A 26,647-nucleotide genomic window follows, 5' to 3' on the forward strand; every position below is an offset into this window, starting at 1 on the left:
TTCCTGTTCTAACTGAAGGACGAGGTAACAAATGGGTTTTTAGTGAGTTTGGGAGCTGCGGACATAAAAAATGGTACTACAACAGAAAGTGCATTTATTTTCATTAATATAAAATGGACAATGATTAAAGGATTTGTTCTGATTTAGCTGTAGATATATCTAATCCCCTGCTCAGCCTATTGACAAGAAAGGCTATGTGTACATGGGCACCTTGGTTGGTGAATGGTAGTCTATGGAGTGTCCTAAGCAGTTGGGTATAAAAGCCTGCCATGCACCCTTGTTTCAATTTTGTTTTTAGAAAATTAAGGTTAACAATTGGAAATCAATTAGATTAGAAAGGGGGCCTCCTAATTACAAAAAGGCTTGAACTGCTTTGGGAAAGCACAGGCAGTAGTCACTTGCCCATTTCTACATCTGGGTTTGGTGATTGTCACACTTACCTCTTCGTCACTGAAGAGCAGACGCCTCTCTCCTGCGCATGTGGGCAGTTCTGACGCTGGGCGTACCTCTGTTTCCAAGCTTTATCAATTATGTCCAATCCGCTGGCCAATCAGAAAATAGCCACCTCATCAGCCCTGGCTATTTATCTAGCTCACACACTGCACATAGTGTTGGTGGAACGTGTCTCCATTGTGCTGAGCCTCTAGTTCTCTGAGCTAGTTCCTGTTCACCTGGTGCTTAATTCAGTGTTTCCTGTGTACAGATCCTTTGTTAACCCCTCAGTGTCCGGTCTGTTGGTTCCCAGACAAATTTCCTGTACTGTTCCTGTCTGTCTTTGGATATCCCTGAGTGACCTGTGCCTCCTGTTGCTTCCACTGTTTCCTGTGTTCCCTGTGCCCACAGTGGTCCCTGTGTCACTGGTGTCTGTCTCCTGGATCCCTGGCAATTGATCCCTGGCATGTAACCTGATCTCTTTTTCTTGCTGCCTGCCTTGACCCTGGCCTTCCTCCACTATCCTTGTGCTTTGGTATTTGGTACTGTGTTTTGTCCACCTTGGTGTGCCCAAGGACCGCAACCTGGCAGTAACCAGCAGCTCAACATCCTCACCATCAAGAGGCTTTGGAGAAAACCTAGTTACTGCTTGGACTCTAAGCCTTGGCCCTTTTCAAGGCTCACACCACCTCTGTGCAAGCCATAGCGCCCCCTAGTCGTCCTGTATCTCCGTGCGTGACAGTGAGTTGACAGCCCATCCAATTGAATTAAGCGCCATTTTAGACGCATGGAGAGCCACAGTGTTCTGCTTTGGGCTCAATCCTGGTCCCCTCTGCTCGCATTAATGTGTATGGAAACAGATCGAAACCATCTTTTGGGAGTAGATTAAAACCATTATTTGGGAGCAAATGAGAACCATTAATTGGGAGCAGATGGAAACCATTTTTTGGGAGCTGGTGGGAATAATTTTTGGGAGCAGATTGAAACCATTATTTAGGAGCAGATAGCAACCATTAATTGGAAGCAAATAGAAACCATTTTTGGGAACAGATGGGAATTATTATTTGGGAGCTGATGGAAACCATCCACTAGGAGCAGTTAGAAACCATTTTTTGGGAACAGATTGAAACCATTATTTAGGAGCAGATGGGAACCATTTTTTGCAAGCAGAAGCACAAAGTTTGAGAAGATCGTGTCAGAGTTAACAAAAAAGACAAGCAGGTTGTGGTTGGACCTGTTGTGGTTGGTTCCTGTTTGAAGATTTGAACCCCAGCCACAAATCTGGTAACCTGTGGAGCAGTCTGCGGCTCCAGGGTGCAGAACAGTAGGTTGATGTGTGCCCAGTAGCAGTCAACCATGTGCTTCCACACAATGGGCCTAAAAGGTCCCTAATACAACACACATTAATGCATCATAAAAGAAAAGGCACCAAGATCTGAATAGACCCACAGCTATGTTAACTGAATTCAAACTGTTTGAAGATTTTCACTGAAACCACATGCAGATCTTGATAACTGGTGGTTTGGTTTGCTGCTCCAGGGTGCACGGCAGCTGTTTGCTGGCAGCAGAAGCTAACTTCCAACCTCATGGTTTCACATTATGGATAAGAAAGTGTGCACCCATGAGCGGTCAACTGCCAGCCGCATGGTTTCAAATAATGGGTCTGAAAGGCCCATAAGTACAACACACAACAATGCATCAAAAAACACAAGCCACCAAGATCTGAATGAACCTTCAGCTAGGCAAATTGAAATCAAACTGAGAACCCAGCAACACCAAATCCATTCATCTCTAATGGCAGATTTTTTTGTTTTATGAAAAAAATTCCAGGAGAAGCGATTCCAATGTTTCTGTGAGCTAATATAATGCAGCTATCTGTAAATTATCTTTATAGAAAATGAAAACACCCAAGAGACTTTTACTCCTTTTTCTAAATCTTTGCTATCCTTCCTTTGTTGAAACTCTTCATTTTCCTGGCCACCCCCTGTCTTTTTCTAACAATATCCAATTCTCACCAGCGTACGATAAACAGATTAAAATAAATAACTATAAAACTGCACAGAACGAACATTTTCTCTGTAACGTCTATTAAATTACAATATTATGCAGACCAGCAGGATTCTATTAAAGATTGAGTCGCCTTCTTTGGTAAGCGCCGAGCAGCAATCATTCAAATTCCATTTAAAATGTTGAAAGGAATTAAGTGTAGAGGGGAGATCATTATATATCAGCGACCAATTTTCTCATATAATCTTATGGGCTAATAAATTGCACCAGTCACTTCAACATTTCAGTTTCGTGTTCAATTATTTAGACAAAGTGAATGGGTAATGCTAATTCCTGATTTGTTGTTCTGAACCAGGTCGGTACACAGGGCAGAGCTGATGGAACGCCCTTGTTGCACTAGACGGTAAGAGATTGACAATAGAGAAGATATTCTAGCATACAGCGCCCACTCCAGGAAATGCCTTTGGCATATGTCACAAAATATGTCTAAATATAAACAGCAAATTTTACCACTTGATGTATTTTCTGTATTAGAGTTGGATTGGTTTATATCAATAGTGATCTGTTTGAACAGCTCAAGGTTAATGTAGAACTAAACTCTGTGGTTGGTGATATTCTGCTATAATCAGCAAGTATGGACAGCATATTTGCCCATAGAACATACTTACCCATGTGCAGCCATCCTGCAGACATCACAGGCCCAGGACTTGTCATTGCTACATCCTTGGAAGGTGCCATCTTTGCCACCAGCTCCATGGTGGACTTCATTGAAGATGGTGATCCTCTTTGGCCATTGTAATTCTCTTTTGTCGGTTAGTACTACTAGCTGGTGACTTTTTGTTTTTTGAGTTTCAGTCTGTTTTGAAAACAGAGGTCACTGTTATATACTGTACACGGTTGAAGTGAAGTCCCATTCCACCTCTGATAAGAGTGGTTCCTAATGCAAAACTATCTAAGCTCCAAACTTCTACTACATATATTGCACTGCAGAATAAACCCTTACACACAAGGAAGGTTTTAAACAAAATGGTGCATTGGCAAATATGAAGTTAAGGCCACCAAGTTCAAAGCATTCCAGTTCCCTGCTCCCCTGTTCAAAAATGTAAGAGGCACATTCTACCAATTTTTACAAATATAAATGGATACTTCTCTCTCTGATTAGCGGTAAACCAGGCTAACATTTCTGCTAACACCAGTGTAAAGGGGCATGTTTCCAACTGATCACCAGGGTAATGGGCTATTTCTTCTATTGTCAACCATTATAGAGGGTACTTATCCCACTGAGCACCAATGTAAGAGGGTACTTCTCCCATTAATCGCCAAAGTAGGGAGGTAAATCTTCTAATGCCTGGAAATGTAAAAAGCCCTTTCCTCACTTAAACCTATGTAAGTAAACTCTTTTCTCACTCACCCCAATATAAGATGATTCTTTATCTATTGGCCACTGGTGGATGGTGGACATAGCCAACAGTGAACCCCTACTGAACTGGCTTGGGGCCCTCCTTTTAAACTGGTTTGGGATCCCTATGGGAGCTCTTGTTGGCTGAAGATAGTGCAGGACCCCAGCAGCACACTTTGCTCCTCCCTATGTCCACTCCTGCCACATATGTAAAGTTGTCCTTCTCTGTATATTAGGCACAGACTGGGAGCTGGCAGCATTTCTTTTGGCTATTGCCCCAACACTCACTGTTCTAAATGTGGTTTGCAAGGTACCAACTGGCTGGTATATTGGTTCTTACAATAGGCTACAGCTATAAAGTTTATAGTAAGCAAATATCTAAAGCAGTTTGCAGAGTTTTCAGACCCTTAGAGTCGACCACAAACCTTACGTTTGTCTGAACTTGAAGCCATTTCTAGTTTTTACCAATGTAGCCCTTATCCTAGTGACCCCCAATAAATGAATGGAGCCTTCTCCAAACCAACCATCAATTTAGGGTGTTTCTTTTCTTATTGACCTCCAATATAAGAGCTCCCTTCTCCCATTAATCACCAATAAAAGGGGATCCTTTGCCCACCGACTTCTAACATAAAGGGGCCACTTTACCCACTGCCCACCAAAGGAGCCCTTTTGCTCCCTTTTGCTGGTCTGCATTACCTCACAGGTCATTGTTGGGATTCTTTTCATCTTAAAATTATTATTGCTAAAAACAATTTTGTTACATAAAGTGGGGGGCAAAAAGTCAAAAAATGATGCACTTAATACTTTCCACATTTTGATATTTAGCCTTATATCTACAACTTTTGGATTACAGTTATTTTCCATGACCTGAAAATATAATAGTTTTAAGTATGACTCTTTGAGATCTGAACATTTTTACCAAGGGTTCCTCCAGGTTACAGATAGGAAATGCTGATTTTGGACTATACTGTTTACTGTGAGTGATCTCAATTCTCGGAAAAATCTTTTAAAAAGTTTATACATTTCCAGTAAACAAAAAAAAATCCTTTTTACCAGCCCGAGGTAAATTACCACTAAGGCCGACAGATTCCTGGAAGCGTACAGCACGCAGCTCCCTCTCGCATGAGCAGGCCTGACCCTCTTACCAGCCCTGGATAACAGCTGAACAGCACATTACCTTCGGGCCCTTCAGCAAAATAACAGAGCGAAAGAAGAGAACGTAGCAAAATTGCAAGATGAAAAGGTTGCGCTGGAGAAGTGTTTAAAATATTGCAAGATCGGTTTCCATCACATTACAATGGGCCATTAAAAACGCATCATTAACTCACATGAGAAGTTCTAAGTGGATGGGTGTTTCTGTAACGCGGGCAGGAATGTGAGTACTGCTATATTCTAATGAGTGTTATGTGCTGATTCCCCAATATATATAATGAACAAAATCGTATTTTCATTAAAGCCTCAATTACATACAGGCGAAGAGGTTTGTTTAAAGTCATATCCTGATGTTTTACAAGTCTGCACAAAATGTATTTTATGATTTTTTTTTAGGAAATAAGGTTTTTATGAAAAAGAAAGCAAAAACTATTTTTAGCAGAGATATGTTTTTTTCTACATTAATTATATATATTATTTTATACATTATTTTTATTTTATTCTTCATTATTATATATTATTTTTATTGGAGTAAAGCTCTTTGATGTTTAATGCCTAATTTAAATAAAGAGGGAGTTTAGGAATCAAGCATTAGTTTTTTTTTAAATGTTAATTATTTACAAAATATTCTTACTTACCTCTGTAGCTGAAGGCATTATAGGACAATTCATTCTCAACCTTTATAATAAAATCTAATAACTCACACAAATCAGGTCTAGGCTTTCTTTGCTCCCCATCCATATTCACATCAGAATTAGGAAGTAACTGCTGACATGGGGAAGCTGCACTGCTGTAAAGTTTGGGGGTTTATTACTCCACTGGTTAACGAGAGCTTGTTTTTAAAATTTAGTTAGGATGGGTTGATTTTAGGAATATATGCTTTCCACTTCACACATTGAAGTGTTCTTGTCCAAGGGATATTTTACTTGTTGATGTATACGTGCTAAATTTTTGGAAAAGAAAAGAATACCCAATCACGTGCAAGAAATCTAAAAAAAAAAAAAACAGGATTTTCCTTCACACATGAATAAATAGTTGAAATCTCATTTACCAGTGAAATAGCACATACAAGGGGATAATTCACTTTTCTGAGTAAAAAGCCTATTATTATTAGAGATATATTTAAAAGACAAATTGCATATCCGTATATCCTCAAAAGAGCCAACTTAATTTTTTTCCCATGTTTTTGAAATAGGATACCTAGCATGCTCATATGGGTGTGACTTCCCAGATTACCAAAATTGTTTTTTCATAGGTGACAAAATAAGGGTTGGCGTGGTTTCTCTGCAATGGTTTTTTTATGACCCTGCTCTTGGGACTATTTATAGATTCGATGGGCTCTTATTATAAAACAGGGAATCAGACATTCCCTAAAACTTTCTCTCGTGGGAATCAATTACTGCCATTGAAACACTTGGACCTCAAAGATTCCAACCAGTAAATGTTTGAGGGAATGTCTGAATGTCTGTTTTATAAATAGAGCCCCATATGTGTAGGAGAAGCTGAAGTTAGCTCATAGATAGGCTGTTTCTGAAACAAAGAACATAAAGGTCATCAATTTCACAATTTTAGACATTTGATCAATTATCACTTTCTACTGAGTGGTTCTATTTTTTATTGTTCTTGTATTTATTTTCTCTTTACATTATTTTCTCTTTACATTACCAAATATCTTTTAATGTCCCCATGTAAGGTCTCATGGTGGATGTTGGGTAATGCAAAGCTCCAAGACAGAACTGATATTGAGATCAATATAAGAACTCCAGGTATGGAAAACCACCTTGCGGCTCCTTGGGAACTTAGCTTCATCCCCTTGGAACTCCATCTGGGAATGTATAATACATTTCAAGAACAAAAACAGGCTAAAAATTGGTGGAATGAGCAAAAATAAGTATGACACATTTCACATGCTTGGTCATAAAGATATTAGGCTTATACAAGGGAATAACGCTATACACTGTCTGTTATACAATACATGTATTAAATGTAAGTATTTGTTCTATGTGAAGTTGGGTAATACATTTGACATACCTAGGTGTACAATGTTATTTTTATAATTTCCTAATATTTTACAGTGTACATGTATCTCAGTTACTCCTGAAGAAGCAGCACTGTCCTCAGCTATGAAACGCGTTGGTTAACACAAATGCAACCCCACTATTTGACCTACAACATTCTACAGATTTTTTTAGAGCTCCTCTGTTTAAAGAGGCCTCCACTAATAGTCAGAATTGACCAGAAGGCACGTGTATTGAATACTATTTTGGCTATAATAGCGTGATGGGTTGTCTGTTTGTTTTTAAATATATAAAGCTATACTGTAAATAAATTATTAAGTTTTATAGAATTTTCTTTATGTTTTAGTACTTTTGGGTGGTTAAAAAAATACCATTGTTTTGTATTTTCCTTTCTTCTAAATGATATTGAGGCATTGGCACCATATTTATCCAGTATCCGTTAATGGCATGTTTCACCATGGATCTTTGGGAAATCACGCTAAGCAAGGATTATTTAATATATTTGCTTTGGGTGTCAAATATAACTATGAACCCAACAAAAGTCTTTTAGAATCTCCTGCAGAGTTATAAACACATAGGTTGTTGTTCTGACCTAATCATGTATGTGTATTTCAGCTTGAGCTACAAAGCTTTGTGAACACCAGGTTGTTTTTTTCCAACAAAGGTGCAAAGAAGAGCCTGGACACAATCTGAAAGGTAGTTAAGCATTCCACTCACTGGATGGAGATGAAAATTCAGAATATCCATGTGCAATAGTTTATAGTTGCCTGATTAAATTAACTATTGTTTAATATTTATTTATATGATAACATTTATGTTATCTTTACCATAATCAAAAAAAAAAAATATATATATATATATATATATATATATATATATATATATATATATATATTTATTTATTTATTTAAAACCACAATTTGTATAATTTTTGAGCCCATTTCTTCCCATGGGAAAAATATAGTAGCTATATTTTTATGCTTCTTTTCCTTGAGCAAACAAACCATTTGTTGAACAGTAACTATGGTAACAAATAGAACTACTTATTTTTCTTTTACGCTTTTGGTTTATTTTATGTATTGGTCATGTTATTTCTCTTTAATTGCGTTTCCCTAAATTTTATATTTTTAATTGAATAAAGAAATTGAAAACAACAATTCTATTGGATACAGACTTAATTCATTTGTGCCTCTAGTAATATTATTCTGTAATGTTTTTGTACATTACTTTAAAAGCAAAATAGTGGACTGGAGTGTTCCTTTAAGATGAGCTAATATCATGCGCCATAGGGAAGAACAATATCCAACATCCCTCCATAGAATAATTCTTAAACCTCTACAGGCAAGACTTTTATTCGTCCGTCTTACCCAGCCTGCAGCCAGAATACCATTTTCATTCTTTATTTTTCCTTTTCCATTAAGTGCTGTATACAGAAATGACCTTTATGTGGCAGATTTGTGATAGAAAAATGCAAGGATCCATAGTTCAAATAAAATCTTGCCTCCATCACTTGGATGATAAAGTGAATCGCTACAAAAAAGTGCATAGGAAATGTGATGACACCTGAAACTAGCAAGATGAATGGGAAGGTCGGGGGTAAAACTTCCGAGCAAGGAAAGAGATGAAACAGTTGTGCATGCTGGGATACCTTAATGGGATTCTCCATATTGAATTTAAATCCGCTAGGTTTTTTCTGTTTTACAATTAGACACCGTAGCTCTAGAGAATATGCAGATTTTTGTTAGCCAGGGTAACAGGGGACACTAAAAATGTAAAATAACTTCTAGACTACTAAAGTGAGAGATATAGAGGTGAGCAGAGAAGTTAGGTATAGTTGAAATTCTACTCAATTTGTCCAATTGAATTTTCGCCAAATCTCATGCATATATTCAATATTGCCACTTATTTAACCCATTTGTATTGACAAGTATGACTTTCACTTAACTGAGTTATTTGCAAAGGTCCTGGATACCAAAATTGTTGGTGGGTCCTGTGGGGACAAACGACATAGGTTACCCTTAATAAACTTTTCTTCTTTATGGAGATTAGGAGTGGCCAAAAATGTGGGCAAGCAAGCATGTCCCCCCCCCCTTATTTGTTTTATACCAGAACCCATCTCTTCTTAGAATAGTGGCCTGATCCCATAATTGAGGGACATGGCCTCATTAACCTAAACTTTTTATAGAGCTGTTGGATGGCATTTGGCTGCCCAATCACCTAACACTGTCATATAGAGGAGGGTAAAGAGTATTCAGCTCTTTGTTAGCTCCAAGCAGACTTTTTTACCTACTAAGATTAGTATTAATTTTCTTTACAAGTCTGCTCGTTTATATACTTCTGTATATAAAACAAATCCATGAACCCGTCAGTGATGTTGCCTAGGCTAGGTGTTATGGGTCGCCTCCCCCTGGCAGATGACATGAGATTAATCTACCCCCTGTGTGACCCCCTGGTCTTCGCCAGCTAACCCACTTTGCCTCAAGGAGGTCACCAGGTGGTGGCCCCAAGGCTTTCCCCACCAGAGGGTGACAGGGATCAGATGACTTCAGTGAAGGAATGGCTGTCGAGCAGGAACACCGCAAGTCAAGACGAGGAGGTAGTTAAGAAGGCATGAGGTCAGGGCAGACAGATAGCAAGGCAAGGTCAGGTAAAAGGCTGGGGTTGGGGCAGGGGGAGATAAGGCAAGGTCTGGTAACATGCTTAGGTTAGGGCTCGTGGCAAGCAGAGTCAAAGTCAAGTCCAAGTAAAATCCACAGAAGCAAAATAGAGATCAAGCTGGCAGAGTAATGGAACCACAGGGATAAACTCAGGAAACAATCTGCTCATTGGCTGCAGTACACACTCCGGAATCCCTCTCAGCTGTGCACAGCCTCAGTTACTGCGCAGGGGATGCCGAGAATAGGGGGAACTCTACTGCTAAATGGAAGGCTGGGGATGCTTCAGGTTGCTTAACAGTCGATCTGCAGGTGGAGTGGTAACACTAAATTGATGCCATGAATCTTTTGCTGGAAGGAAGAAGCATTTTCCAAGCTTTTTCTTTCCCAATCAGACTTGCAGCAATATAGTAGTTGAATAAGAGCAATTACTCCCCTGGTATATTGCCGTTAGTCCCACATAGCCATCATATCAGCACCCCAAAGGCATTCAGCATACAGTAAGATGTAGCCCATCAGCAGAATTTTCCAGCTTGGTGACTTAAACCCAATTGGTAAATGGCAGGGACCCTGCTGGGGATATTCCTAACCAAGGTAGAAAAAGGTTCATGGGAGTGGAAATGGTGGCGGGGGCAGTAGGGGGTACCACAAATTTATAGAGGGCTGTTTTTTTAACATTTCAAAGAGTAGAACTGACCCATTGCCATTACAAGAGAAGGCCAGGTAAGAAAATTAAGGTAAGTAGATGGCAACAATTTTCTGTATTCCTTGCTTCCTCATAGCAATGACAAACAACTATGAATTTAAACTAGAGGACTGCAAAAAATAAAGGAAAAACTTCCCAAAAATGCCAATGACAAAACATAAGAAAGACAGCTGAATTTGCAAAATTTATTTGCTGATTCTAGGTTCATTTTAAAGCTCAGACAAAGCAAAGGTATACTTACACTTTTACTCCTTTTTCAAGGCAAACTCTCATATTATCAGGATTCTATGAATTGCTTTTCAGGCCTTCACTCTTTACTTATGAAAATTAGATTTGGAAAAGTGCCTATGCAGCTTTTATGCAAAAAATACATATATATGCAGCAGTCATGTGCATAGGATTAGCGACTAATCTGTGCAAACTCTATGCAGATGAATGTAAATCACTTTTTATCCTGGGGGATTAAGGCTGTTTTAACTTTATGGAATGTTTCAGAAAGACGAATCTGGTAAAATTAAAAGTTAGGGCCGTGAAACAAATGAGTTTGTTAAAAATTCACATTGTGTGGAGAAAATGAGATTAGATGGAATTTTATGTCCCTGGTTAATTTAAGAGTCACAGAACAAAGGGGACTACATGTCTTGGAAGAAATTGGTGGCCGACTTTTACTTTCATATAAAAGAAATTTATTCTGTTATTCAGAAATGTATTCTGTTCTGGAAATGGAATCACTTCTTCGGCACCACCCAACTTGCTGAGTTAAGAGGACCAGCTTTAGGGCAAATGTTCAAATGAAAGGCATGTTATTCTTCTATTGTTACACATGTAATTGTTCAAAAGACATATGAAAGGGTATAAAAGCCTATCTATAGGATGTACTGGCTATGGAAAATGTTGTTCTTCAAAAATGTTTTCACCTGGTGATCAGTTTCTTTTGTTCCCAAAGGCCGATCTGACCTCTGACTGGCAATACCATGTTCAGGGGCTTTACAATTATCCTGTAAAGTGGACAAGTTGAATTAATAAAATAGCAAAAATGTCTCCACTTTCAAAATGTGATCTATATAAAAAATTAACTTTGCAGAAATCATTTTTCATTCCTACTTATGCATTGTAACAAGGTGGAAGTATTTGTGGAACTCCGAGTTTGAAGAAGGGTTAAAGGACTACACAAACCACTCAGGTGGTCCTTAATTAAACGTTAGTACTTATCTTTATTGGATGCGAACAATGGTCCAAAACAGCAACAGTTCCATCAGCAAGATCACACGACTCGGTTTACCCCAGAAACAGCCCATTTTCATATTAGGAATAGTCAGGCAGCAAGAAGCTGGTGTTTTTTTTTTTTTTGGCGTATTCAGAAAATATTAGCATTGGTTCTATGATATCTGTAGCTTATAATTATACAACAATTTTACCCAGTCAGTGTCACACTTACCTCCTCCACACTAAAGCAACGCGTCCTCTCCTGATAGCCAGTCAGGAAATAGCCTTCTAATAGCCTTGTATAACCTTTAGCTGGCTCAGACACAACACTCGAGCAACGAGCAACATGTGTCCAGACTACTGCTGAGCTCCCCTAGCTCTGCTGAGCATTTCCTATTTGCTTGTTGTCTGATTCAGTGTTTCCCAGTCCAGCTCCTGTTCTTAGTCCTTATTGTCCAGTCTGCTGTTTTCCTGCCAGTTCCCTTGTGCAGCTCCCGTCTTGAGGTCCCAGTGTCCCCAAAGCTTCTTCACAAGCCTTTTTCTGTGTCTTTGGTGACCCCTGTGTCACCTGAGCCTCCTGTGTCTCCTGAGTTTCCCCTGTGTCTTTGGTGACCCCTGTGTCACTCCTGTGTCTCCTGAGTTTCCCCTGTGTCTTTGGTGACCCCTGTGTCACTTGTGTCTTTCAGTTGCTTTCTGTTACTAATCTTTGGCTCTGTTTTTGACCTAGCCTGTTTTCTGCCTGCCTCAACCCCAGCTTTTATTGACTACTCTCTTGCTCACTGATTTGTTACTTCACTCTAATCTGCCCACCCACTGCCCAAGAATTGCAACCTATTATCAGTCTACAGAGAAACAACTTCTAGAGGCTCTGAAGAGGACAAGGCTGACATTAGACTCTGCACTTTGGCCCTTTTTAGGGCCCATACTACCACTGGGTAATACACAACATCCCCAAGTGGTTCCATCTCTCACAGCATGACAATCAGATTGTTACATGACCAGCACTAGCTTTTATTGGCCAAACTTTCTTATTACATTATACTGGTAAAACCATGCATTTGTTACTATGATATTCTCTTTTGTACATTTCCAGCTGCATTTTTTCTAATGACCCATCCCGGCATACCAACCACAACTTTTTTTCTCAAGTCACTCCCACCCGAACAAGTGTGGGAAGGAAGACACAAGGGCACAGACTAGACTGTATACACAAATCCACATATACATCCACAATACTTGTATTTAGTATTCCATATTTGTGCATTTAATTTCTAAAAAGATTAGCTCTTAGATGGCTCCCTAGTGGTAGCACCATGAAGCTTTACCATTCCTGCTCCATGCTTTCAGTTCTTAAAGCTGCTGTTTAGACAAAAGGGACACAAAAGCAGCACAAGAACAATCCAGAAGAAATATAAATATTCATCAGTAGACTCATATATATCCCAGTTCAGATCCTTCATACGTCAGACCAAATACATTCTAAAACTGACCCCCCACCCCCCTTTAAAGTTAAATGTTCATGCCACTACTAGCAAGATTGTGAATTATATTTACATTAAATCAGTGCAGTGTTCTACATTTACACTTTTGATTAACGCTCACACAAAGAATTATAGACCATTAGAAAAATGGCCTTATACATGAATTTTAAAATCTGATGTCACAATGAATCATAGAACCACTTGCAAAAAAATGGTCAAAGTAAATTTATTACAAGGAGCCAAAGCAGTTGTAATTTATACCTATCGGCTCATTAGCTGTACAGTATATCACGTTTTAGTTCATGCTAAAAAAGAGTCCATGTATTACTGTGTTGCATCATGGCTTTTAGACAATATGACATTAACAAAATGTACATTTTTAGCCTTCAACAAATTTATTAAAAAGCGGTGAATTTTATAATATAGGAGTATTTTGTTTATTATTTTATAACAATTGCCATTGCCACAACTCCATGTTCACCTGTGAATTCTGCTAAGGGTTGAGAATAACAATCATGGGTTGAGGAGGAGAACAATGAAGAAGGATCTCAAGGTCTTTGGTTATTCTTAATCCTGAGGTTATTGTTAAAAATGTATACTGGTACACACAAGATTCTCATCTTGTTCAGGGATTAACATTTCAAATAATGTTTGTTGTGTTATATTGGGTGGAATAGACGTAGGATGCCTTAGGGTAGAATGGAGCTGTGGACTCTTACTTGACTTCCAAGTTTCCCATACACAGTGGAGGCACATCTAATGAAAAGTTGTAGTGTTCAGTTGGAAAATAATCAGATTGTCAACCAAACATCATTCTGCTTAGGGCAGGCATGTCCAAAGTCTGGCCCAGGGGCCAATTGTGGCCCGTGTTCAGATTTCCACTGGTCCACTGCCTCTGTCAAAAAATCAATTTTATGCAGGGTGCCAGCACTGTTGACCACAGTATAAAATACATGCATACAAAAAAGCTATTTTATATTTCATTACAGTTGATCAACCGCCTTGTAATTATCGGCACCCTACTCGCGAGTATATCATCAGGAAGGGAGTACCCATGTGTGTACAAGGAATTCCCTATGTCATTATAGTGGGCTTGTGCTGTGCCTGACCCACACGGACCAAGCCCACTGATTCTGTCACGGATAATGGGGGAGGGGAGGAAAACAGAAGGATAATAACAAGGGACTAGGCCTTCAAAGGCTAGGGAGAAGGAAACGGTCACACCCTAGGGACACCCTAACCTAGTTCTGACTCCTGTCAGTATGAATATCCCCTGATGGTGGGAATATTCATACACTGGAGCCTAGGCCCTAGAGCCCTAGGAGTAGTGACTGGGCTTGAGACTAGTGGTTCCTTCCCTGATGAAAGAACCAGTGTCTCCCTGAGGCCTAGTAACAACAATAAAACAACAAAACACCAAAATCAGTTCAACTTATCATCTTAAATAGCAAATGGAGGAGCAGGAACCCTGAAGAGGACAACACACCAGCTCTTCACATCCCAGAAGTGAATATTAACCGCATAGCATGAAGTGTGAGGCCAGACTAAATGGAGGAGCAGTAATGACCACCAGCTGCAGGTGATACAAGGGGTGTGGTCATTACAAACAACAACACAGAAATAAGTAAACACAAAGAGACTGACAGATAACCCCACGTGCAGCTTGTCTCACAGATCTTCTAACCTCAGTCATGGAAGGCACCGTGACAGATTCCAAGAACGTGCTCTGCACAGAGCCTGCACTGACACCGGACTCTGTGCTCAGGGCATCTCTCACATCAGCCTGGTGGGCGTGTGCTGTGCGGGACCCGCGCAAACCATGATCACACTAACCCTGGTTGGTGGTTGGCCCTCACACATTTTCCCCTTACCATATCTGTCCCTCTTTGCAAATGTTTGGACACCCCTGGCCAAGGGAATCTCACAAACATTCAATTGAAACAGTGCAATTTGAATCTTTCATACTCTGTCCAAGCCACAATCCATCAAGACAAAAATGTCATGACAATGCCATCAGATTCAATGTGCAGATTACCAGTTCACAATTATTATAATGCCTAACATTTTCTACCCCAGCAGATTCCAGTGGCCAATAACAGGCATTGGGTACAGTTATTTGTTAAGAGTCAATTGACCCCTATGAAGACCTGTCAATGGTCAAAAGATTGTAGATATCTCCAGATATTGTTAGATGGCCATTCAATCCATGGGTGCCAAAATCTGGCCAGATATGGGAAGAAAAGTCTGCTTTAAAATAAATTACATACCCCTGTAGGTGGCATATTGTATTTGCAAAACCTACACAGCTAGTTGGTGGGGTATTAGTAGAGTCTCCTGCTATGTCTAAAGGAACCGGTACTGCACGTGCTTAAGGGCAAGTTTAGATCGACTTCTGGTTAGAAGGACCCCAAGCAGCTGCTTGTGGCTGCCACCAGGAGAAGCTATATCTACCTTCCCTGAAGAGGCAGTGGTTTCCTTGCATGAGGAACATGTATGGGAAATAAAATTAGCACACTTAGCTGAATTGTAGTCAACACTTGGCAACGGAAGGCACCAGAAATCTCAAGTTGTGACAATCTCAAGTTGATCTCATCCCTAATAATGAAAAAAACCTGGATCATTTCAGAGTGGATTTGCTTAATGGAAATTTGCAATCTCAAGACATTTTCATTTATTATGTATTGGAAAGAAATTTAAACAATCGATTCAATTAATATCTTGCCATGTAGGATCTTTGCATTCCATGACATGTGTGGCTGTTTGTGCAATATGTTGTGACATGAGAAGCTATTCCGCCATGCAGTGAGGACATTTTTATTGTGACTCTTCCAGGCAACTTTCTCATTCTGCATTCTTCGAGAATTAAACATGCTACAAAACATTTAGACTTCATTTGACAGGAATTTAATGTTCTGTCTGGTTCCACAAGGTTTGCTGTAATCTAGGTTAGTAAATTGGGATTTAATGAGAAAGGGAACACAATTAAAATCTCAGGAAGCTCACAGAGATGGAGCACAGTTTCCCAGTGGAAGAAATTAAGAAACAAATTCCTCTTGTCAGGCTTTTCTGATGAACATTTGCATTTTGGTATTTTATTATAAACTTGCAGCAGCTGTGTCCTCTTTAATAGTGATCAACAGATCAACCTATTCAAGATTGACCTTTAAATGTCGTGAACCTTGTGGATTTCGTGAAGCCTCTCTTGCCAATGTGGCCCTGGTGGTCCTGATGTGGATAAGGGTAAGCTTTGGATTTCCGGATGGCATAAGTGGGTCTGGGTACAGGAAAGAAGATTAAAGACAGGATAGATTTTTCAGATATTCTTTTCAGATCTTTCAGATGTTCTTGTCCTGTCCTTTCTGTTCCTGAAGAAGCGGATGCACTCTGTGAAACGCGTCGAACCAACAGGGTAACATTTTTGTTAAGGTTCCCGAGCAGGAATGTCTGACAATATTTGCTTCACATTTTTAAAAGATTTAATTGATGTCTGTTTTAATGTTAAATAAAATTTTGGTTTGAATTTATATTATTTTAATCAATATTCATTGGCCTTAAAAATCCCAGTTGCAGAAGTAATTCCTCAGATTTTGTGTATTTGTTTAAAGACAGGATAGGTCATAGGCAGGTAGATAAGGTGCAAGACATGAGACATTTAAAAGTCGTCCTCAACGATAATAAAGACCCCATGCATAGGTAAGAGAAGGGCAATCCAAAAGAACAGTCAGGGTACAATCCAAGTTGCCACAAGTAATCTAAGTCACAAGTCCGATCGGGTGCATACAAGGCTGGAGACTAGTTAGTAGGCTATGTTTGAACATTGTATCAGATAAGGAATGCATACATTAATGCTATGTGTGTGCACACACATGCACATGCATGTGCACAGTGTGTGCAATTGGTTGGGCCAACCACAAAATAACACTTTGTTTAATGCATAAATAATATATTTTTGTTACAGTTGTATATATAGACACAAAATGTAAACTATATACCCAAAGAAGGGAAGAGGGAGTTAGTTGTAAAAGAGGGGCAGTCCCTCCAAATCATGGAAAGTAGGAAGATAATAATAATTTTATTATTATTATTATTATTATTATTATTAATAATAATAATAATAATAATAATATTAAACAGAATTTATATAGCGCCAACATATTATGCAGCGCTGTACATTAAATAGGGTTTGCAAAATACAGACAGTGGCATATGAGGAGAAGAGGACCCTGCCCCGAAGAGCTTACAATCTAGGAGGTGGGGGAAGTAACACAATAGGAGGTATGTATATTAAATTGGAATATAGACAATAACACATTTAGTTGTTCTTGAAGATATTTTGCCATATATCCAATGTGTCTCCTTATCTCAAGCAAACATCAGGAACTTATACTGGCTTTTATAGCCACTTAATCCCAAAGAAGAAGAATTTTTAATCAAAAGTCCAGGCAACCAGCTTAAAACACAAGGAAATACATAAAAAGGAGCCATCCTGGTAAAGCCACATTTAGATGGAAAAGGTTCTTTACACAATAAACACAACATAGGTGTTTTCTAGCACACACACTTTGCAGACTCAACACAATTTGCATTTATGTTTTTGTTGCAATAATTTGCAAATTCATGGCAAAAGGACTATCCCTTGTCAAGGCACTTATGTCTCCATTTCTAGGTTATAAAGGTTCCCATCCTAGAACATTTAAAAAGACAACTAAATTAGAGCAGGTATGTCTGGAGGCTGCCAATTTCTCCATAAAGAGACTTCAGGCTCACTGCACTGGTGGTCCCTGCTGTTCCCCTTGAAAGTAATACAAATAAATCTCCCAGCTGTACTTCATTTGGAAGACCCATTAGACCCATATTCCTATGTCCATCCATTCATTTTAGTTGTCCTCTTTAGGGTAATAGATTTCCTTTATTGATGATTATAAAGCTGTGTTCTTTACTACACCATCACTAGACAAATAAACTAAATTAACTTGTAGAATATATCTGATACTAGATGCACTATAAATGATCCTCCAGAAAAGGAGTGAATTAAGGATTCTAGGATTTAATGCATATAAATTCTTTGTTTGGCAATGTATTTTTGACAATTTTTTAGGCTAAAGTGTTTAAAGTAAACTAAATATCTGCAAGCACTGTGAAGAAATTCATCCTCAAAGTGCGTAGGAGAAGTAGTAAAGTCATTCACTGAGCCTCAGCTCTGCTTTTCTCGCTTCCTGTTTATCTGCTGTATACACTTGCATTGGAGTTTAGAATGTTGACTACTAAGTCACGGGGGGAGGGAACGCTTGGAGCTAAACCAAAAAGTAAATGTGGAACTGTAAAGCCAATTTGGTATAGCATGGTATACTTTACCAATGCACCACAGGAAGCTTTAGAAATAACAGTTTAGGTATTTTTCGTAACAATCTTGTTTTAGAAACTTTCCATTGCAGATTATTGGACTTTAAATAAAGAGGATTGTCCATTTTCATGCACCTTATGAATACCTAACTATATGAATATCCTTAGCTTGGCCACTATTGTATTTTAATGATAAGTAGCACACAGTTTATTATTAGCAAAACAATGAGTCTGCATGTTAATGGACCTTCTAGTTCTTCTGATAGCGGCCCAAGTAGTTAAGAAAACACCTTGGGTGGGATGTCTTGCATTTTATTAGTTAAGGATTCACATGCATGTGAACCAATAGGAGGTCAAGACATTTTTAATTTTTCATATTTTTATTCCATGTATTTATAGTTGCGGCTATCTTTTTATGTATTGGTTCCACTGGAAAAGCAATGGATTAATCACAGGGAAGCTGATTTAATAAAGCTCTCCAAGATTGGAGAAGATAGACTATCATGGGAGAACCTGGATGATCCAGCAAACCTGAAGTGGATCTGGACCAGCATTGAAAACATTTGCCATCTAAAAGCAAATCATGTTTAAAAAAGATCCATTCTAGGTTGACTGGATCACACAGTTTTTCCCATGATCGTTCATCTTCTCCAGTCTTGGAAAACTTTCATAAGTCAGGCCCATTGTGCCCAAAGTAACTTCAGATAACAAAAATATACAAATAATCTCGATGAATGTCAGAATTCCCTCTATGCAAATAAGCAACATTTCTTTTTGTTCATTTCCTCAATAATCTACCCGGTAATAGGTTAATCAGATTCCATTTCCCAGAGAAGTGATTTATCATTGCATTTTTTAAAGATGAGTGGATAATTAAATTATGTTTTCCAATTAAATTATGATAATTGATTTAGATTGATTTTTCAGCATTTTAATTCATCCCCGGTAATTATGATACAGTTTTATTCATTTGAACATTGTCAGAAGATCAGGAAAGTCACTTAGGCTGGGTTTTGCTTGTATGTCCTTCATCTGCTTATTTATCAGCTACTTATACTATTGCTTAATGAGATTGCAGTGGGAAAACTTTTAGAGGAGGGAGAACTTGTCATGTAATAAAGAGCTTTCAAGAATATACATGCAGGACAAGTATATGAGAAGTAGAGTTTGACTATCTTGTTTTCATACTATGTAGTCACCCATGCAGCTCAATGCTGCCTCATTCTAAAATCTGTTCCGCTGAATTCCCCTGGGAGAGTGACTTCCAAGAATGTACGACTTCTGGGTTCCTTGCAGATCTTAACAGCTCCTTCTTGTGATCCCAACCAGCTTCAATACAACAATGACTTGAGGTCAAAGGAAGGAAATGGTGTAAGACAGTGGGGGGCCCAAAGGATCAACAATCCCAGAAGTATTGCTTTCCCACTGGACTACCTTTAGGAGGCATGTGTGTGTCATGGTCTCCCTACTGGCAGATAACAAGGGATTTCCCCAGGGCGTGAAATCTGATTAACACATGGTTTTCGCCAGAGCACCTCTCAAGGGGTAATGGACCAGTAATCCTAGTGACTACCAATCTCTTTGTTGTTAGGTGTTGCCAGGTCAAGACCCCCAAGTCATCCCATTAGATGATGCACCAATGAAAGTAGGCTTCTGTGTAGGTTAGTCGTGGTCACAAAACACAAGCAAGGCAAAGTGGTGACAGTAGGCAGGCAGAATGTCCAGCAGGTGGCAGACAAGGAGGGGTTTCGTAACTGGGCAGCAGGTCAGGGCAAAGAGCAGACAAGGCAACGTCGCTTTATTAAACAGGAGGGCAAGGTAAGTGGCAGATAAGGTGGTGGTGTTGATCAGGCAGAAGGTCAGGGTAGGTGGCAGAGAGGTGATCAGGTGGAAGATCAGAACAAGATACAGGATAGGAGCTTGCAAAGGAGAAAAGTGTCCTAAATGCTAAGAAGCTGGTTCAAAGTCACAGCACCAGCCACCATTCCCGCTGAAGCTCTTTTAAGGAGCTCCTACTTCCCAGGCTGTATCAGGGTGTGAAAGACTGCCCACAGATAATCAAGCTTAGCAAGTGTGGCAGACAGGCAGGGACAGAAAGCACGGACAGCTTGGTGGGATGGACAACTGCAGGACAGCTCAGCCGGTTGCGCCATGGGAACCAACATGTGGTCTGTATTTGACCCTTGAGGAATGAAGATAAGGTTCCTTAATCTAGGTTGTAGGAGAACACGAGCTTTGTTTACCTTAATACAAGGTCCTGGAGTTTTCCTCCCCAACCATCCTAGTTGGGTCTACGGGTTTTTTGAAGTTGCTCTCAGCTTGAAATAGCTTTCAGGTCTCCAATCATCAAGTACAATGGAACACCATTGATCACCAGTGGTCCTGCATGGTGCATTATGATAATAATTTATCTGCCTCAGTTACAAGGGCAAAAAAGAACAGAGCTCTGATATCATCATGGCCTTCAATTAAGGTAAGTATTCCTCTGTAGAAATAATTTCTAGGACAAAACAAACATTCAATCCTGAGTCAGCAGATGATAGGGTTGAAAAAGAGGCATTTTAAATATTTGTTTTTAATTCTCTGAGTTTACTGTTAAAGTTTTGGTTAGACGTAGGGAAGTTAAAACATCCCTGAGAATTTTATAGCTGATCAATGTCCCCATTGGGAAGATCTTCTCTTGTGTCATAATAAGCAAAAAATTCCTACAGAGGTTTGAGTTCTTAACCCAGAATTTAGAAATATTTCTACTTTGAATTATTTGAATAATATACATTCGACAAACATTCTCTGATTAAGAATCAGTCACTACTATTAAAAACACATGGACTTGGAAATTTCTCCACCAGAGAATGCTTGGTGAAGATCAGGTTCACTGCTTTAAAAATAGACCCCACAGATTTTGCTGTAAACACATTTTCCTAAAGGCTGTGCTGTTTTGATTTATATTCCATAAAAGAAAATTAAAAATATGGTTGACACAAATGACAAAAGGGGGAAATCGAAGATTACGGAATTCATGTGGTTTAAATAAGGTTTTACATTTATCTTCTGTCCCACTTAGGAGTCATATGAAAAGCCTAATAAATTTAGTTTTGCAGTGGTCAAATGGGTAGCAACCAATCAGTGCACATACTGAATGGAAGTTAAAGACAACCGATGACTTGTTGGTGTACATTGTCAGGTTTGAGTTGTGTTTTCGACCAAGCTTTTTTGCTTCTGCGGTAAAGTCCCAGGACCTAACTATGGTGTGTCAAGGGGTGTCTGGATCACAAGACAGAATTTATTAGCTCAGTTCCTATATATGTATTTTGCCTATTGCAATTTTTTCTGAATACTTGTATGTTGATATATATATATATAATAATTTATATATGATGTATATATTTAATGCAATATTATTTTACTGACTGATTGACTGGTTTTGTATACTTACAAATGAACATAGATAAAACATGTATATCGTCAATGCAATCCAAGAAGAGAAGTTTACCTGTTTTTAATTTAATAACACTGAAGATGGTCACATCAATTGTTAGCAGGTTCTGAACCCTGTACATTATCAGAGGAAGCCTGGAGGCTGCCACTGCTGACCTCCATGAAAATTCTAGTTGCTTGGATCCTATATTTCTCTTATGACAAGTTCACTTTATACCAATACTGTACTGTGGACGGCAGGTAGAGGTCAAAGTACTAGTCACCAGTATAGCCTGTGAATCACCTTCAGCTGATCTTTTCCCCATTGGTATCCTTTAATGACATACCTTGCCTTCTTCTCTATTTGGGGATGACCATCATGGTAGAGCTTTGCTTCCTCCACTTTATTGACAGTGAAGTTTTTTCCAACAACAGTTAAAAGCATAAAGCTAAGCCTGGCACCAGTTGGCAATCTAGGACACGATCTCCTAAACAAAGTTCCTCCAGAGGTTGCTAGAGGTTCCTTCAGCAAAAGGCAGTTAGCGAATCTCAAGTCAGAATATCTGATACCAATGATCATTTTGGCTATCTGTAAGGGTGACATTCTTTCCAATGACCACAACACTAATGTACTGTGAATATATTAATTATAGAAGAGGTCCCCTGAAGAAGTTATTTTATTGGATTCCCCCATGTTAAAAAAGCCCAAGAAACACTGCTCTAGGGGGATCACGACTAGTGTTGTGACGTGATGGATGATTTCATATCGTTGAGTCGTTCCTTACAGTATACATTGGACATTCTTCCACCCGTCTTATCCTGTCTTTGTTTAATGAATATACAACTGAATGAAAGCATTGACTGGAGTTTTTATTTTTAAGGAACCTCTGGCATTTTGCAAAGGATGACCAGAATTTAAAAAAAAGTTGAATATGAAAAGTTTCAGAGATGGGAAAACAGGACTAAAGCAAAATCCAGAGGCCTCTTTAAAAAGTAACATTCAAAAAAATCACTTACATTTTGACGATAAAAAGCCCTTGAATCCTCCACAAACCAAGCCCAGCGAACCCTGCGCTATCTTTTTTCTTTCTGGTGCTGGACAGGCGATGATCGTGGCCATCTTCTTACACGTAGCTTCTACTTCACATCACCCAAACTTGCAGTTCCCAAAAAAAAGTGTCTTACTGCACAGAGTTGGATCACTGTTTTTATTTTTTAACATTAGTAGATAGCCTCTGATAGCATGCTGGATCTTGGGCATGCACAGAAGGAGCCCCATGGAATAGGTGAAGTATGGATACTAGGAGGCTGTGGCTTTCGTCTTCTGTTTTACTGCTCCAGCAGTAAAGATGGAAAGGGAGGGGGCCTTACAGAAAAAAGGTTAAAAAGTTTAAAAAAAAAATAAAACTCATTTATTCTATTATATAAAAGGGATGACCAGTCTTTTATAGAATTAAAAAAATTTGGTGAGTGGCTCGTTTTAAAAAAATGTCACTTACCTTTACTTCCGCAGAGCCCTTGATCCCTCCAGAGGTGTCCTGGATTCGGTCCTGTGATGTCCTAGAATCCTTCTTCGTCCTGGAGCAGAGGAAGGCCATGGCATCTTCTTCCGCAGTCTTCCTCCTTTTGCCTAGTTCACCCGTTCTCACACTGTGTAGCTCAAGATCGCCATCTTTTTTTTTAATGCCTGAAAAGCCCCTTTGATCTCAGGCATGTGCAGAAGGAGCAGCCCAAAGCCTCCTGGGATACTTACATCACTTTGCGCTCCCATTCAATCTTTACCACTGCAGCAGTAAAGCCTGAAGTGAGGGTTTGGCTTTTTTTTTTTTAAAGGCATTTAAAGAAGAAAAAAAAAGAAGCACATATTTTCCTTATATAAAAGGATTAACTAACATTTTACAAATTGTGGTGATAGGTCTGCTTTAAATAGGACCACTATTGAGAGATTGTATAAGTTGCCGTTACTAACTGGTGTTCTAATTTTGTTCCATCGATACCTTCTGAATCACTTGACCCCGAATCAATATGTAGCTCGGGTCTTCAGCTAATTGTCACACACTTGTCTGCATGCTGGCTTCCTGTGTGTGACTGTAACAAAAAAAAATAGCTTTGCATCCAGGCAATTAGCCTCATGTGAATGAGTTCGGCAATGGCACTTTCCATCATTTCTCGGTAAAGGACAACTTTAACAAGAAGCTCAAACATCATATTAATAAACAACGCATACCCTTATTTATCAAAATAAAAAAAAGAAGGCGTATGCTGCAGTTCAGACAATGTAACACAAATTGGTTGATGCAGTATATGACACTTTACATTTTCACTTCTCCTTGCTATGTTCTGTTTTGTCCTTTATGTGCAAAATTTGACCTTAACACAGAGCCAGCTGTCTCGGAGATGGCAGGTTATCCATCACTGTCTGTAGATGCTGTCAGCGTTCTATTTAATCTCACTTGTAATTTTCCTGGGGCGTTTACCAAAGTCACAAACAGAATTTTAATGTTGTGAAATCCCATAGAGCTGCATCTTACCTGTACTATCAAGTAGCATTCGATATATACAAGTTACCACTAAAGTCCAAGAGCCTCAAGATGTTGGAATAACCGGCCTCCATAGGAAAAAGTTATCTTGTGGGCTTAGTGAAAGCTCTTAAAGAAACCCTGTCACCAAATAAGAAATTGCAGATAAAGAAACCAAATGATCAAGTATATTTATGGCTTAGCTATATTATTTACAGGATAATGTATCAGTGGCTGGATAAGAAAGGATCGGTAGCAGAAATATTGTCACACTTGGCGAGAAGGAACCAGTATGGAGGGACAATGGATTGCTCAATGGCAAGAAGGGCCAAGGCACATAATCTAAGTACCAGCCTGTTTTTTGCTGCAGGTCGTGGTGTTTTGGGAACACCCGGGTGGGCAGAAAATTGTGTGGTACTGAATCAGCAGACCGGTATCGAGACAGGCCGCAAGCAAGCAAGGTCAGGAAAAAAGCCAGAAGTCGGTTACCAGAAATCCAGAAAAAAGACCCTGGTCATATGGGGGTCATCAAAGTCATAGGGGAACAATGGAGATACAGGAAGAGACTGGAGGGAAAGGGGAGATGGAGTCATCATAGAGGAACACAGGAAGAGACAAGAGACAAGGGCATCACTGAATACACAGGTGAACACTAGAACAGCACAAGGAAACAGACAGGGAACCAACAAACTGGGAAACAAGGGGTTAGTACCAGAGCTGAAACATTCAATTAAACAACATCTGAATAGAAAATGCTCAGCAGAGCTAGGGGGCTCTGCAGTAGTGAAGACACGCTGCATGAACGCTGAGCGTTGTGTCTGAGCTAGCTAAATAACCAACGGCTTTTAAAAAGTTATCGACTGATTGGTCAGGGATCCTTAATAAACTTGAAAGAGTAGGTGTGCCCGGGGTCACAACTGCCTGCATGAGTAGGAGAAAGGCGGGGAGGAGGAGGTAAGTGTGACATTTATTAGGTCATCTCGCTACTCATTTTTCTCTCCGTTTTTTACAAACTGTGTTTGCAGTTGAAAGTTCCACTCCTATGCATTATTTTTGCAAAAGTGCCTTTTACTTCCAGTACGTTTCTGTTTTCAGTTTTTGTCATTTCCATCAGCCAGTCAAATGTTTTTGGTGTCATTGAAAAAGTTGATCAAATTGGTCAATGATGTACACATCAGCAAATTCCCCCATATCGTTTATAAGGAACTAAAATTTCAGGAAGAGATCTAGTCCCTCAACTGTAGGACCTCCTGAAGTTGGCTTGTGGCCAGAACAAGGATGCACACGGAAGTTTAACTGGCCAATCATACCTGCAAACCTACAGTGGCTTCTGAAAGTATTCAAACCCCCTTTACTCTTTTTTTATTTTGTTATGTGTCAGCCTGATGCTTCAATTGTTTAAATTCTTTTGTTTTCTCATTAATCTTCGCTTAGTACCCCATAACAAAAAAGTGAAATCAAAATTTTAAGCAATTTTGTAAATGTATTAAAAAGAAAAAACTGAGATTTCACATTTACATAATTATTTAGAGCCTTTGCTTAGTACCTAGTTGAAGCACCTTTGACAGCAATTACAGCCTCAATTCTTTTTTGGTGATGATGCACACAACCTTTGCCTATTAGCCTTAAAAAATATTATTTTCCATTCACAATACATTGGTATTTATTCAACATGGTAATTACATCTATTCCTAGTTCTAATCTATGCTCAATAGAATTACATAACTGCGCCTTTAACATGAATATGTCTGGTTTTGCAATAGCATTTTGTGCACATAAAGAATAATATACTTTGTGGCTACTAGCAAACATATTAAATCAAATGTTCTTTAAAGGAAAACTATGAAGTGTGTTCAGCATTTAGTTTTTTGAATTTTCCTTTTTTGACATTCACATTTATATATATACAGGGGGAAGAAACTGAGGGTACGTAGAAGGATTGGGATATATAAATATATATATATTTTTTATTAATATGATATCAAATAATTAAACAAATATTTTATAATTATATGATATCATAATAAAACTATATATATATATATATATATATATATATATATATATACACAACAATACAATAAAAAAAAATACAATATCCTAATATCATTTGCATATAGTTAATATATGTAACTCATCATTTCACAAAAGAAAGGTGGCAAAAAGCAGAAAAGAACCCCTAAACACCCATAAAGGGTAAAGAAGCTTGATTTGCTTTTATGACAAGTGTATGTTGATGATCTGTGCCGTCTGTTCCCTAAATAATTTAATAAAGAAGCTGTCTGTGTTTGTGATGTAAATTTAAACATTGAA

General features: G+C 38.8%; 1 protein-coding gene across 1 annotated transcript in view; it reads left to right on the forward strand.

Moving 5' to 3' along the window:
* SYT4 (synaptotagmin 4) overlaps window positions 1-24,874 on the forward strand; it is a 128,786-nt gene extending 103,912 nt beyond the window's left edge. The window contains exon 4 of the mRNA XM_072413982.1: window positions 24,705-24,874. Coding sequence (XP_072270083.1) covers window positions 24,705-24,874 — 170 coding nt within the window. The remainder of the gene's footprint in view (window positions 1-24,704) is intronic.
* The last annotated feature ends 1,773 nt before the right edge of the window (window positions 24,875-26,647 follow it).

This window comes from Pyxicephalus adspersus, chromosome 6 (genome assembly GCF_032062135.1).
Source record: "Pyxicephalus adspersus chromosome 6, UCB_Pads_2.0, whole genome shotgun sequence".
In the NCBI taxonomy this organism is placed as follows: Eukaryota; Metazoa; Chordata; class Amphibia; order Anura; family Pyxicephalidae; genus Pyxicephalus; species Pyxicephalus adspersus.